Below are 13,530 nucleotides of genomic sequence, written 5' to 3'. Positions count from 1 at the left end.
ATAAAGAATAATTAATTAAAAGATATCAGTGGCTCTATCTTACTGTAAAGGTTGGAACTATTTTCACTACAAACTTGGTGGTTTTCCCACCGATGGCGCCACTAACCGAGTCGATACTTATGGCAGCATCGAATAATTATCACTGCTATCAATTATCTAACCCATCACTGACTCTATCTAGATAGAGAGATTTCTCTATAGATATTTACTGTTTGAACAAGTAAATGATTTTGTGCAAGCAAATAATATATCAAGGTTATACATTTTATTTGGTTATATTAGATAAAACGGTTAAATTTACGAGTATGTAACTATGATTTTCATTGTTTTCTATATTAACTTCTTCTACTATTCAAATTGTCTGTCTTCTTTTCATTGTAAATAAAGACTGATATACCTGGTTAAGTATATATACCTGGATTACGTTAAAATGTGTAATATGAACGAATTCGTTTACACGTTTACGTTTGTAAAAGTTAATTATCGGTATTTGTCAAGTATCAAATAAGTATTATGTGAAATTATGGTTAGTGAAGTCAACATTTCTGTGCTTTAACCTATCATTATATTTGAAAGAACTTCGAAATGAGTTCGAAAACTGTGTGCATTACTCAAGAAGGTCCGGCAAACGCATTAGCACTGAACAAAGACAATAGTCAAGTTGTTATAGCAGGACGTAATGGTAAGTTATTTAATGGTTATGTTAAATTGATCTTTCGAATAATTAGTATTTTCTATTACTTTTACGTTTACTTTGTGCTTGTTGTGGCAGGTGAAATAATTTACCTTAAATAAACGATAATCTTATGTTTCAGTTTTTAAAATATTCACATTATTAGAAGATAGATTCGAGGAAGCTTGTAACCTTCGCGTTGGGAAAAATTTAAATCTAAATTTTTCTTGTAACGACGTCGCCTGGAATCTAATCGATGGTGAGTTTGTTATCGTATGGTACTTGTTACATATAATACTTGTTACTTACTTATATAAATATTTTTTTCAAATGTTATACAAAAGTCGTAGGAAATTTGATATCATTTTTTCATAAGGTTTATCTTCCGTCTAAATAAATGACTTTCCAATCTATAGTAATTAAGAGAATATAGTTTATGTGTAAATTTGTAAAACAATAGTTTTACATTATATTATATTATCATATATAACATTACATTATATATTATCGTTTAGACCATATATTAGCAACTGCTGCTACGAATGGAGCAGTAGTAGTGTGGAATTTAAACAGATTGTCGAGGTCTAAGCAGGAACATGTTTTTATCGATCATACAAGAACTGTAAATAAAGTAAGTTTCCATATGACAGAACCTATGTGGTTAATATCTGGCTCTCAAGATGGCACTATGAAATGTTTCGATTTAAGAATTAAAGAAGCTACTAGAACTTTTTATAGGTAAATAGTTTAAATTGTACGACAGTTTTAACATTAAAAAGTTGTTGAACAAAAAGCGATAGGAAACACCTTCTATTTTAGTAATACAGAATCTGTACGCGACGTACAATTTTGTCCTCATTCGCCGCATACTTTTGCTGCTGTTTCTGAGAATGGACATGTTCAACAATGGGATTTACGGAAACCGGACCGTTATTTTCAACATTTTACTGCTCATAGCGGTCCTATATTTGCTTGCGATTGGCATCCTGAATCCACCTGGCTCGCAACTGCTTCCAGGGATAAGACCATTAAGGTGCTTTTCTAACATTTCCATATACGAATGTATCGTTAAAGAAAGGTTTTCGTAAATATCCGTTCAACGAATTAAAATATTTTGTTCCGACGCTTTCTACTTAGGTTTGGGACTTGTTAGGTAAGCCCAGTTGCGATTACGTTATACATACGATAGCATCGGTAGGTCGTATAAAGTGGAGACCACAGAGGAAATATCATATATCGAGTTGTGCCCTAGTCGTGGATTGTAGTATAAACGTATGGGATATTCGTAGGCCGTACATTCCTTTCGCAAGTTTTAATGAGCATAAAGATGTTCCGACTGGTGTAGCATGGAGAGGCAATCCACAGTCTTTCTTATCGACTAGCAGAGTAATATCGTATAGATGATCTCCTCTAATATTTGCTATACAGTATCAAGAAACATTAATAAATGATTGTTGATGCAGGATTGTACTTTATACCATCATGTGTTTAACGATGCTACTAGACCGGCGAGTAAGGCGAATCCGCAAGGTATCGCATTAAATCCGAAAGGAGATATCGCGTACGCTTGTAAAGTAAACGTTCACGTTACAACTACAATGAAACAGTTGACTAATATAATGAGGTTAATAAATAATTAATAAACATGCTATACATAAATATACATAATATATCGTACATAGAGGCACTTTTGAAAAAGTTTCTTAAATGAAAACAGCAAATGTTAGTTAAGATTTACTTGTAGGAAAACAGCTGCAACAAACGATACATTTTGCATGGTATCTAGCATAATGCATAGATTTGCCATAAACGTGCCACGGGAACCAAAATGGTTTAGAGCATGCGCGGAAGGTTACTTGCTTTCTGGAAGATTAAATGACATTTGCGACCATAATGCTGTCGTTGCTAGAAATGCTGGTAGAAATGATGTAAGTAATGACTCGACTCGACCCGACTCGACTCTACTCGACTGTAAATCTATATTTAGGGTAATACAGCTGTTGGTTTGAATCAGATCAGTACCGTATGGAGTATCATAAAAACATTATATGCTAATCCTATGGGATCTATTTTAAAAACACCTCCAACTGCTTCCAAAGAAGACATAGTAAATACGTTGAATTTAGCACAGATTACGATAGGATCATCTAGTGTAGATCAATCGAACGCAGGCGCAGGTACAATTACAGTCTTTGATATCGGTAATATTTCACATCTGACTTTCACTCGAGTTTTCTGCAAGCAATGTTCTAATTTTTCAATGATTTGCTGATGACACAATGTTGTTCAAGTACACGAGAACGATGTAAAATCTGTACAAGGAGAAGTAACAGGTGCGATTAGCGGCGGCGATGACGAGACCGAAACCGATGAAACGCCGGAAAATCAACACTCGATAGGGTCTATATTACCTAGGTAGCATCGAAAATTCCTTAACGTTCGAAAATGTTACAATATCGATCACACATGCTGGATTATTAATATTTATCGCTTTCGCATTATGAAAATGTACAGCTACAAACGGGCATTTATCGATCACAAGGGACCATCTAAAGGAGATTTTTTATTTGGAGAAAGCGAGTTTGAATCAATGACAATGGAATATACACCGAGTTATATACAGAATATGATGACTAACGATAACGATTGGACGTTATCCAAAGAGGCTTTTCCTTTACGACACGAGATTAAAGACAGATCTCCGCCACCTGAACAGTTTCCAAATCATCCTCCAGATATTAACGAAGATTGTGCTTCGTTAATGATCGAGGATCAACCTAGTCAATTGATAGTTTCAAACATACCTAAACCACAATTCTGGGATCCCACGAGTTTAATCGAAGAAGCTTTAAAACATCATGCGGCTCTTAGAGATATACAAACTTCTGCGACGATTCTTATCGCATTAGGAGAAAAACGGAAAAACTTGAACATTGAAACCGCTGTTCAAGAACATTGGATATTAGAGTATTTAGATATGCTCGCGCGATTTAAACTGTGGAACGTGGCTACACAGGTCAGCGATGAAATTCGAACAATATCAAATATACGTCCTTTAATCGTAAAACGGCGGGCGCCGGGTGCCGGTCGTTCAGTTTGCTATTTCATTCTTGTGAATATTTTCATTCGAAGCCTACATGCGAGCTTAGCTTGTCCGTTTTGGAAACGACCATTTCGAAATACATATACATGTATGTAGCAAGGCGGTAATTGGAAATGTGAAAACTGTTTTCCGCTAAAATAATCCATTCTTCTAATGGATTATCTGGGTTAGGTCTGGCGCCCGACTTTTCTACGAGCATCGCGGCCCGTTTTCGGTGTTGGTTACATCCGTTAACCAACAAGCAGAATGGTATGTAACGTTATACGTCCACAGATCATCCAATCGGTTTGGATACCGTCCGTATCGCAATTAAATCAACAATCAACGGTAATACACGCGTGTTGTTTAGCGTGCACAAAACCGCTACAAAGGGCAGCATGGTTGTGCGATCGATGTCATTCGTCTCATCACGCGCTTTGTTCCGTTTGTCATCAAGTGAGATATTTGACAATCTTTATTCAAACAATTGTTTTCGCAATTATTAGATTTAACGTGAAACGTACGTAATATTTTACGTTTGGTTGCAGGTTGTTCGAGGAATATACGCATGGTGTCAGGGATGTACGCATGGAGGTCACGTTGTTCATATGAACGAATGGTTTAGTTGTAACCGACAGTGCCCAACTGGTTGCGGTCATATGTGTGAATATATTTAAACATTTACGATCAGGATTTCTTCGACACTACCAAGTAAGTTTTCAATAGATGTACATTACATGTATATTATTACATTATGGAGTAGATTATTTCCGAAAAATTCGAAAGAAATCAAATGCTTTACTGATTTATACGTTATTTATTTATACAAGAATCTCGATACTGTTCGCTGTACACATCGCATCGCTTTCATACCGCATTTCAACATTCGTTTATTTCAATATCAACAAACATTGGTACAAAAATACTAAATACTAAATGGTATATTCGACGAAATAGGTAAAGTGTGCGTAAATTATAGAAATGTTTATTTCAACTATGATTTATACTGTTAAAAAATGTTTAAAAAAATATGAAAAATGAAAAATAAAAAATAAGAAATAGTAATTGTACAATGCCGGGTAAAACGCGCGAGTTGTAGAAGATTACCTCAACTATTTTTTTGGTTAACTTTAACTATTACACTCTTCACTTCCGTGTACGCCTCGAGGCCGTATTTGCCCTGTTCCCTTCCGTGTCCTGACATTTTATAACCGCCGAATGGTACTTGTGGCGCCAGTGCGTTGTACGTATTAACCCTGGCAAATGTATCGCAAAATGTTTGAAAAAGTAGCGTATAGGAGAGGAATACTTGAAATTTATTCGATTGCGAATAATTTCGCGTATAACGTACCAAACGGTGCCTGCTCGGAGTCCTTGAACAATGTAATTCGCCTTGTCAATGTCCTTTGTGAAAACTGCTGCTGCCAATCCATAATCGGTGGCGTTTGCTCGGTTTATTACTTCGTTTAAGCTGCTGAACTTGAGAATTTGTTGAACCGGTCCAAAGATCTGTCAAAAATAAAGTTAAAAATACGATTATATCGTATCTAACAACAAGTGGGACAAGTTTAAACTATTCGTTTGCGTATTTACCTCTTCTTTGGCAATGGTCATATCGTCCTTAACGTTGGCGAACACGGTAGGTGCGATAAAGTAGCCCTTGTCACCGACGCGCGTACCACCTGCAACTAGCTGGGCTCCCTGTTCTTTGCCCGACTCGATCATACTCAGAATCTTATCCGATTGTTCCTGATCGACCTGTTGGAAGCAGATACGAGTGCGAGTAAGTATCTATTCGCCGGTATACTTGTTATTTTATTTCACACGATAATAACAATTGGCTCTGTTTTCCTAACGCAATCGATTACCTGTGGACCTTGCTCGACGTTCGAATCAAACGGATCACCGACAACTCGAGACTTGGCGCGTGCGGCACTTTTCTCGACAAATTCATCGTAAATACTGTCCTCGACGAAAGTTCTGGATCCAGCGCAGCAGCATTGACCCTAACATACAAGGTTCGTATTCGTCGAGTGGCGAACGATAATTTGTAATATTAAACGAAGAAAAATATTGTATTATGTTACCATGTTGAAAAATAAACCGAAATGAGCTGTTTCGACAGCGTGATCGAGATCGGAATCCTTGAAAATTATGTTGGGCGATTTTCCACCCAGTTCAAGCGTGGTCCTTTTCAAGTTGCTCGTAGCCGCGCCCTGTTTTATTAGTTGTCCAACTTGGGTCGAACCGGTAAAAGCAATTTTGTCAACCTTATTGTGAGCGACTAGGGCTGCTCCAGCTTTACCGAAACCAGGAACAACATTAACTACTCCGCTAGGAAATCCAGCTTCCTTAGTTAATTGAGCCATGTATAAAGCCGTTAACGGTGTCTGTTCTGCGGGCTTTAGAACGATAACGTTTCCTGTAAGAGAGATGAAACAAAACAAAACAAAACAGTAACACGATTACACGTTTACACGCATTTATTAGCATATACATGCACATGTATATGTATATGTAAATTTAACGAACGAGACGCGTTTGTCGCGTTGTGTCGTCGTACCCGTAGCTAAAGCAGGTCCCAATTTCCAGGCCGCCATTAAAAGGGGGAAATTCCACGGGATAATTTGTCCACAAACGCCAACTGGTTCGTGGCGTGTGTAAGCCAAGTATTGTCCGTCCATCGGAATTACTTGACCATGATTTTTATCTGCCCATCCAGCGTAATATCTCAGGGACGCTATGCTCGCTGGTACATCGAACCCGTACGCCATGGAATAAGGTTTACCATTGTCCAACGTTTCCAACGACTAAAGTGCAGCAGATTTTTCACCGATAAGACTGACACTCGACTCGTTCGACTTATTATACAATTAGGTAAAATGAACGAAAAAGAGATTGGCGTGTGTTCTCACCGCGAGATAAGTACGATCGCGTTCCATTAAATCGGCCAACCTATTCAACAATACACCGCGATAAGAAGCATTCATGGTTCTCCATGTCGAACCCAATTTAAACGCTTTGTTGGCCGCTTCTACGGCTATATCGATGTCCGCGGAATCACCTTCCTGTACGTCGGCAATCGTTTCTCCGGTGGCAGGGTTCAGAGTGGGAAACGTTTTCCCTGACTTGGAACGGTGCCATTCGTTGTCGATGAAAATCTGAAAGAAATCTCGTTGAAAACATTGTTACGACCACTCGTGTCTACGCTATTCAAGTGGCTAGTTTGTTTGACAAACTATTACGCCAATTTCATATCGGATTCATTTTTTAGATAATTTTGCGATAACTGTTACATAAAAATAAGCAATAAACTTGTTTTTCTATGATCAAAATAAGAGAAGACGATGAATGACAGTCATCTTTATTTTTGCACCATATACATAGATAAGATAAGGAGCTCGTTGCGTTATACGAATTGCTACATGTACTAATATTGGGATCGTCATTTGTTTTATTTTTTCCTTTCTTATATTATCATCAAGCACGACATTATCTTGACGATAATGGATAGATTCGAAAATTGTTGAGAGGAACTTATTCTGAAATTCGAGAGATAACTACGTTTCTCCAATGTTTCCATTGCAATCATCATCATTGAAATTCCGAGAAAAATGTAAATGTACTCCATGTACGTAGAAATTGATCGAGATATGTTTAGCGAACAAGATTCTTTAACAATCTAAATCGATGTCACATGTTTCGCATGTAATGCGATCGATAAACACGTGTTTCTCTGGCCAATTCCAAGGTGACTTTATCCAACCACTCTTTGATTGATTTTCATTTGTTCTTTATTCTTTTCGTATCGTTGATGTCGATGGTAACAGATGGTGGTAAAGATATTCTTCGTTAATCGTTTGTACTTGTCGAATTGTATATAACGAAACAAACACATTACTTACCCCGGCATATAGAATCGATGGTTTTTTTTCCGGTGCCGGGATGGCTGCTGTGGAAAAGCACCGCCGCGGCCGCGGTCGCGGCAATTCCAATTTCCTCAACAGTCGCAGCATACCGATTGTTTTTCTCGTCAATTTATTAATCTCGCTACGGACTGGGTTTCCGATGAGTTCCTCCTACGCGTTCGCCGGTCGTAGCACTCGTAACAGTGATTTCGAATCTGCGAAACCGTTTTCATAAGTACACGCGTTAATTCCTCCTGTGGTGGCCAGTGATGTATATAGTTGGGGTTACACCGTACTTACTTTAGTATAAATGAAAATTTTAATACCGTCGAGGTTATATTTACTGGCGAAAACGTTACGGTATTGGTACACCGGCGTGATTCTTGTTCGTCATTGGCTGCAAGAATTGCTTTCAATTCCCCCACGGGTGCGCAATCTACCACACCTATACGTATACTACATGTATGTACTAGCAATGTATGGTCGGTAAGAAAGCATCGCGCACGCGCTGGCGCGTTTCTAAGTATTTTTGTTCGGTTTCGAAACAAACAACGACTACGACACTATAGCTGGGATTTGTTGTCGAATTTATTTATATTCGACCAGTATTCGAATAGTCAAATGCTATTTAGTTGGCGTTAAGAGAAATTTTTATCGCGATATTCTAAAAATAGACCGTGAGAAATAAATGTTGGGTCACGCGATTAAAACGATTTTGTAAGCACTCGAGGAATACGTGACTTTAGCTTACGATGCTGTACGTGTCCGCGCACGGGGTAAGAATAACTGTGATGTATGGATACAGATTTACATTAAATACATGGCTACATATTACGGAGACGACAAACTGATTAACTGGTCCGACTGGTCACACGGAACGATTACGGAACGACGCTGATGCCGACGTTCATGATCATACCATAGAATAGAAGAGTAACGATACAATGAAATGTAGCAAGGTATACCAGATAAACTGTTATCGATTAACTCTGCTCGCCAAGTTTTCATTTCACCGCGATAAATGACAAATAATTTTACTCGACGCGTACGATTGCCTTACCGATGAAATTTTCATGAAATCGAATACCTACTCGTTAATCGGAATCGAAAGGCATTTATATCGTTTAAGAATGTCACCGTTATCCTGTAAACATAGCAACGCGAAGAAATTTTAATTGCGAACAAAGTAAGTATCGTCGAGGACAGGGAGTAGAAAAGATGTTTGAAATTGCTCGATGCGTATCGGAAAAAACCAAACTCTTTCGTTTAAGGAGTCGAAGGTGATAAAACGAGTGCATCAACTTTATTAATAAAATTGAATATAATTGACCTGTTAGCATCGATTCTTACTTATTCGAAATGATAGAATGTTGTCAAAGTTTATTTGAAATTTTCGTGCGTTACGAGTTGCGCAAACGAACGGTTGTATCCGTAACGCATAACAATGTACGTAGAACACGGTACAAAGATAAGTACGTATTCGTATTTCGTATTTCGTATTTCGTATTTCGTATTTCGTATTTGGTATTTCGTATTGCTTTAAAGGTACATAACGAAGGGAGTACAAGTGCCGCGAACAACGAAACAACGGAACAACGAACGCATCTTGTCCGTACGGAACGTAAAAAGCAGGTGTAATTCGTTTTACATAACAAATGCCTATTTTACCTGTAAACATGACATTTATTTCGAGAGTTATGTACAAGACTCGCGTTACCACGCAACAAAGATCCTGTATAACGAGCATTAGGCTCTCGGATTGTACGCTTTTCCGAACATCCGGACGCCTTTCCGACTCTCTATCTATCATAGGCTTCTCGATTTTTTCTCGGAAAGAACAAAGGAAATCAACGAAACAAAAATTACAACGTTTTATCGATTTCGTTTACTAGGCATGCACATCACATCCAGAATTCGTCCGTAAACTCTTTACTTTGAAACATATTATTTTCTCGACGAAGGGACGCCGGCCATTTGTCGTAGAAAAATGGTTACAGTTTTAAGGAAAAGAATTACCTTAAAAATGGAACCGCGCACCATATGTTTCTTCTTACTCGCTTATCCGTTTTCCATTAACCGGTATCGCGAGCTGTTATATTATTACCGATATGCGTCCAATTACTAGTTATCTCTATACACGGTATAATTGCCGGAACAATTGTAACAATCAACTCGATCTCGTGAATTTTTGGTCGAGTAACCAGGATCTGTGCAGTGTTTACGTTACGAACGTTTCCTTATATTATTCGATATAAAAACTCGTTCTTCCGTTTCGTAACGATGCGTTTCGTCCCCTTTTCGATATTAAATATACATCAGACACATCCGAAAATGTGGCCGTCGTTTGCTAAAAGAAACACCGTGAAAACAAAACTCGTACGAGACGTATCGCATACATCGGATTCATCTATTTAACAAAGAAAAGAATCGATCTAATTGTAACGCGGCAGGCGTATGTATGTACGTAGGTAGCTAAGTTCGGTTCGGTTCGTCGATTTCAACGAAGAATAGAAATTATCGAGCGTTGTAGAAAGGGGGGCCGGCCGGCATCCTCGTCCAGGTTTTCGTCTTTTCTTTCGAATACGTATTAGGTTAAAAGTTCGCTTATATCAAAAACTGTTTATTCGAGATCTAGCGAGAGTATTACGCGGTACGTGGAAATGCGTCAGCCTCGTATACGTACATAGTTGGCTACGGTTCCGAACGACGCCGACGGGACAGGATGACTCGACGGTACGTTATTAAATTACGTAACGCATTGTACGAACGCGTTTATACGAACGCGAGACTATCTAATCGGTGTTCGGTTGCAACAACGATGGTTACGGTTACGATTACGGTTACGGTTACGGTTACGGTTACGGTTACGGTTACGGTTACGGTTACGGTGACGTAACCGAAACTTTTTGGATACGAATTTTTACGTACGAATACGCTTAGGCGGTTGCGTTGCTAGACACAGTTTACAAACGAACAAACTTTACCAATTCGATAATCACGGTTCGAGAATAAGGAAACGATGATCCGCATCGGACGGGCGATACATTTCTTTCGCGACAGATACTAGGAGCCCGTACCACCGATACCGCGCGTAATTCCAATACTACGTGTTGGAAGATCGTTAAAGATACTCGACGATGTCGCATTTGATGGATATATTTGGACAGCTGCGTACGCTGGCCCCGTAACCGCCTCTCGACGAGCTCTTGTGTCTCTCGGTGAGCAGCTTCTGAAAGATCGGAAGAATCGTTAGATCCAGCAACTCGCCGTCCGACACAGCACTGTACATCTTGGAGACGTTGATCGTTGAACCACCGACAACGTCCGAACTCGTGGCTACGGATCCAGCCACTCTGACGGCGTTTCTTGTTCCTGGTACGCCGATACCGATACCGATACCGATACCGATACCGATACCGACGTCGTTTCCTGTCCCGCCATTGCCACCGCCAACCCCACCGCCGCCGCCGCCACCGCCTCCACTACCGCCTCCTCCTCCTCCTCCTCCGCGTGGATTCGCACTTGCGAATTTGTTGTTGTGAATGGTAGCCACGTTCGGTGTGCTCTGCACGTACTCTAGTCGCGCCTGCTGTCGAAGCTTGGACTCTGTGTGCCTGCATTCTCGTATCCTTCGAGCGGCACGGTGAGGACACTCGGTCGTCGCGTTGTGCTCGCTCCTTAAACGTGGACACGTTTCTCGCGATCTCTCGGACACTGATCGTTGAATGATCGTCGAGACGGATTCGTCGCATTTCTCTGAAAAGCCAGCAACAAGAGGGACGCATCGTTATCGAAACAGTGCTACCGATATACGTACATGTATTTGTACGTCATATAGAGCACTGGTACTTACCCGTGTCGGAGTAACTCGCGCTGACGACCGCGGGCACGCTCGGCGAGCTCGCGTTCTGCGAATCGTAGTGCTTCCGTTGTCTTCTCGGCGCGGGTGGTGTCTCGGCTGAACCGTTGTACGTCGCGCGAGAGTGTCCATGACCGGCGTGCTTTTCGCAACGGTAACCGGTTACGCCCAACAGCGCTCGTCTGTGCCCGCACTCGCCGATCACGTACGATTTGTCCAACGAGCCCAGAGACACTTCCATTCTCTCGGACTTTGATACGTTCTCGGTCGAAATGTAGCTGATCGAGTTGACCGGCACGCTCGTTCGTCGAGTTTGAAACAGCTCGTGATGAGAATGGGCCATTCCGTTGTTCTTCACGGACGATCTTCTCTTGAGCGATTGATGGGAGGACGTGGTCGTCGAACCTGTCGCAGCCACACGAAATCAAATTTACGAGCATGTTTTTCGAAATAACCCGATACAGGCCTAGACCTACCTCTGTCTCGTGCGATCCCGTACAAGAGTTCTCGATCGCGTAGGTACTCACCGGAATGTCGATGTTTCGCTACAAACTGCAACGGTGGAGGCAATATGGATTGCTCTAGGTAATTTTGCTCGTGGAGTTCGCCAAAGGAAACGTTCTTGCCAGGTAACGGTGTCTGATGTCTCGATCTGCGCTCGTCTCTGCATCTCACCGATTTCCCGTGTCTAGGGATCTCGGTCTCTTCGAGAATTACGGCGTCGCCTTCCTCGACGATTTCCGGTACGAATTCAACGTTGGTTTTGCCGTCTGTACGTGACTCTGGGCTTCTCTCGATCAGAGGTTCGGTTTCTTTCCCGGAACCACGACTTCTCCTACGAGCCGATTCCTCGGTCGCGTGTTTCATGGCCGAGGCTGGCCCGAACGACGCGTTATCATTGGCTCCCTTGTCGGCGGCGGCTCGGCTGTCCGCCTGCGGCACCAGAGGCATCCGTTCACCGTCGATGGCGATACCCGGAACTTTTGAAAAGGACGTCTTCTTCCTGAAAAGTTGCTCGTACTCTTAAACGCACTCTTAAAAATATTCTTTCCCATGATAATGCGATCTATTTCTACGCACTTTGCGGCTTGTTGCTCGACGATGGTCGCGTTCGCGTAATCGGCTTCCGGCTGAGAAGTGGTCGTCGAGTTGAGGCTGCACATTGATATCGAGATGTCGGTCGTCTCCGTATTGACGGACAAACCTACGGTGAAACGGTGAAAATATTAATATCGATAGGCGCGTACGTGTAAATAGAAGCGCAATCGTTACCCTCTTTCTTTATTGTCGCCTCTTGCCGCGGAACCGTCAGTCTGTCCATCGCTTCTTGGGTGTCCAAGGCAGCTTGATCGTCGAGTCGTCTTACGAACATCTGCGATGGGAAAAATCGTTTGCATCGTTTTCTGGCGTGCAGCAGATCCGATCCAATCCGATCCGATACAATTGTTTTTAATCATTCGTTGGCTCCTACGATCGATTATAAAAGCATTCGCTTACCTGAAGTTCCGAATCTTTCTCCAGCAGCTGCTTACGAAATTTCTGATTCGTCAGCGTAGCCTCTTTCAGACGTTCTTCCAGTTCGCTCATGCTCGAGTCTCTCCGCGTCTTCGACATGGGCCTCAGAGTAGCTCTGATTCGTTTGTCTATCGCGCCTTGAGGATTTCTTCGGAGTTCTATCAGCTGCCATCGAAAACAAGCTCTCTTAAGCTTCCGCATCGCGAAAACGGCAACATTCAAACAATTTGCGTGTTAAAGTACCTTCGGTACGAAAACCAGGCACAGAGTACCCGTGCTGCAGAATATTATAAACACCGCCAACATTATGAACATGGCGTCTTGCTTGTCAGCCAGCACGAAGCTTATAGCTGCCCCGGTGACGCACATGATCACGACGTTGTACACGCTCATTCCGACGTACTTGCTGTCGTTCAGTGCCGGTATACTGACGTGTCTCGTTTCCCATGCCAAAAAAGCGCCAAATATCTGCAACAGAAACAAATATTTCTCG

General features: G+C 41.3%; 3 protein-coding genes across 9 annotated transcripts in view; 1 reads left to right on the top strand and 2 right to left on the bottom strand.

Moving 5' to 3' along the window:
• Positions 1-144: 144 nt before the first annotated feature.
• On the top strand, positions 145-4,728 carry LOC128880544 (GATOR complex protein WDR24). 4 transcript variants are annotated; one of them, XM_054130760.1, is made up of 13 exons: positions 145-682; positions 816-932; positions 1,189-1,411; positions 1,493-1,706; positions 1,811-2,059; positions 2,137-2,297; positions 2,418-2,601; positions 2,661-2,874; positions 2,965-3,088; positions 3,188-3,689; positions 4,050-4,211; positions 4,304-4,466; positions 4,586-4,728. In XM_054130760.1, the coding sequence occupies exons 1-12, from the start codon at positions 586-588 to the stop codon at positions 4,430-4,432; spliced, it is 2,376 nt and encodes a 791-aa protein (XP_053986735.1). In that variant the 5' UTR covers positions 145-585; the 3' UTR covers positions 4,433-4,466; positions 4,586-4,728. The 4 variants fall into 4 exon arrangements, with proteins under 4 accessions (XP_053986735.1, XP_053986737.1, XP_053986736.1 ...); XM_054130762.1 differs by lacking the exon at positions 4,586-4,728 and having other exon boundaries at positions 2,688-2,874; positions 4,304-4,446; XM_054130761.1 differs by lacking the exon at positions 4,586-4,728 and having other exon boundaries at positions 2,661-2,850; positions 4,304-4,446.
• Positions 4,725-8,097, bottom strand: LOC128880546 (aldehyde dehydrogenase, mitochondrial). Of its 2 annotated transcripts, XM_054130769.1 has the most exons (9): positions 7,964-8,097; positions 7,661-7,878; positions 6,671-6,916; positions 6,319-6,565; positions 5,843-6,177; positions 5,624-5,761; positions 5,349-5,513; positions 5,107-5,264; positions 4,725-5,011 (listed from the first exon to the last, which is right to left on the bottom strand). In XM_054130769.1, the coding sequence occupies exons 2-9, from the start codon at positions 7,769-7,771 to the stop codon at positions 4,864-4,866; spliced, it is 1,548 nt and encodes a 515-aa protein (XP_053986744.1). In that variant the 5' UTR covers positions 7,772-7,878; positions 7,964-8,097; the 3' UTR covers positions 4,725-4,863. The 2 variants fall into 2 exon arrangements, with proteins under 2 accessions (XP_053986744.1, XP_053986743.1); XM_054130768.1 differs by lacking the exon at positions 7,964-8,097 and having other exon boundaries at positions 7,661-7,926.
• Positions 8,098-8,246: 149 nt separating this feature from the next.
• LOC128880541 (gamma-aminobutyric acid type B receptor subunit 2) overlaps positions 8,247-13,530 on the bottom strand; it is a 60,302-nt gene continuing 55,018 nt past the window's right edge. For 2 of the 3 annotated variants that reach the window (XM_054130755.1, XM_054130757.1), the window contains 7 exons: positions 13,281-13,505; positions 13,020-13,202; positions 12,795-12,894; positions 12,603-12,726; positions 11,999-12,525; positions 11,517-11,927; positions 8,247-11,419 (listed from right to left, as the gene is read on the bottom strand). In XM_054130755.1, coding sequence (XP_053986730.1) covers positions 10,785-11,419; positions 11,517-11,927; positions 11,999-12,525; positions 12,603-12,726; positions 12,795-12,894; positions 13,020-13,202; positions 13,281-13,505 — 2,205 coding nt within the window. In that variant the 3' untranslated portion in view covers positions 8,247-10,784. The remainder of the gene's footprint in view (positions 11,420-11,516; positions 11,928-11,998; positions 12,526-12,602; positions 12,727-12,794; positions 12,895-13,019; positions 13,203-13,280; positions 13,506-13,530) is intronic. The other variant, XM_054130756.1, reaches the window with a different exon arrangement.

The sequence above is a fragment of the Hylaeus volcanicus genome, chromosome 7 (genome assembly GCF_026283585.1).
Source record: "Hylaeus volcanicus isolate JK05 chromosome 7, UHH_iyHylVolc1.0_haploid, whole genome shotgun sequence".
NCBI classification, from domain to species: domain Eukaryota; kingdom Metazoa; phylum Arthropoda; class Insecta; order Hymenoptera; family Colletidae; genus Hylaeus; species Hylaeus volcanicus.
The sequence above is the reverse complement of the archived record's forward strand: the minus strand, read 5'-3'. Positions and strand labels throughout refer to the sequence as shown.

Bases quoted from the DNA above. Each gene is read 5' to 3' on its own strand.
- LOC128880544 (XM_054130760.1), top strand. From the start codon at position 586: ATGAGTTCGAAAACTGTGTGCATTACTCAAGAAGGTCCGGCAAACGCA. The intron at 933-1,188 runs GTGAGTTTGTTA...ATTATCGTTTAG, and splicing joins CGCCTGGAATCTAATCGATG to ACCATATATTAGCAACTGCT. The intron at 3,690-4,049 runs GTCAGCGATGAA...ATACGTCCACAG, and splicing joins TGTGGAACGTGGCTACACAG to ATCATCCAATCGGTTTGGAT.
- LOC128880546 (XM_054130769.1), bottom strand. From the start codon at position 7,771: ATGCTGCGACTGTTGAGGAAATTGGAATTGCCGCGACCGCGGCCGCGG. The intron at 6,566-6,670 runs GTGAGAACACAC...GCTGCACTTTAG, and splicing joins GCGATCGTACTTATCTCGCG to TCGTTGGAAACGTTGGACAA. The intron at 5,012-5,106 runs GTACGTTATACG...TACATTTGCCAG, and splicing joins CTCCGAGCAGGCACCGTTTG to GGTTAATACGTACAACGCAC.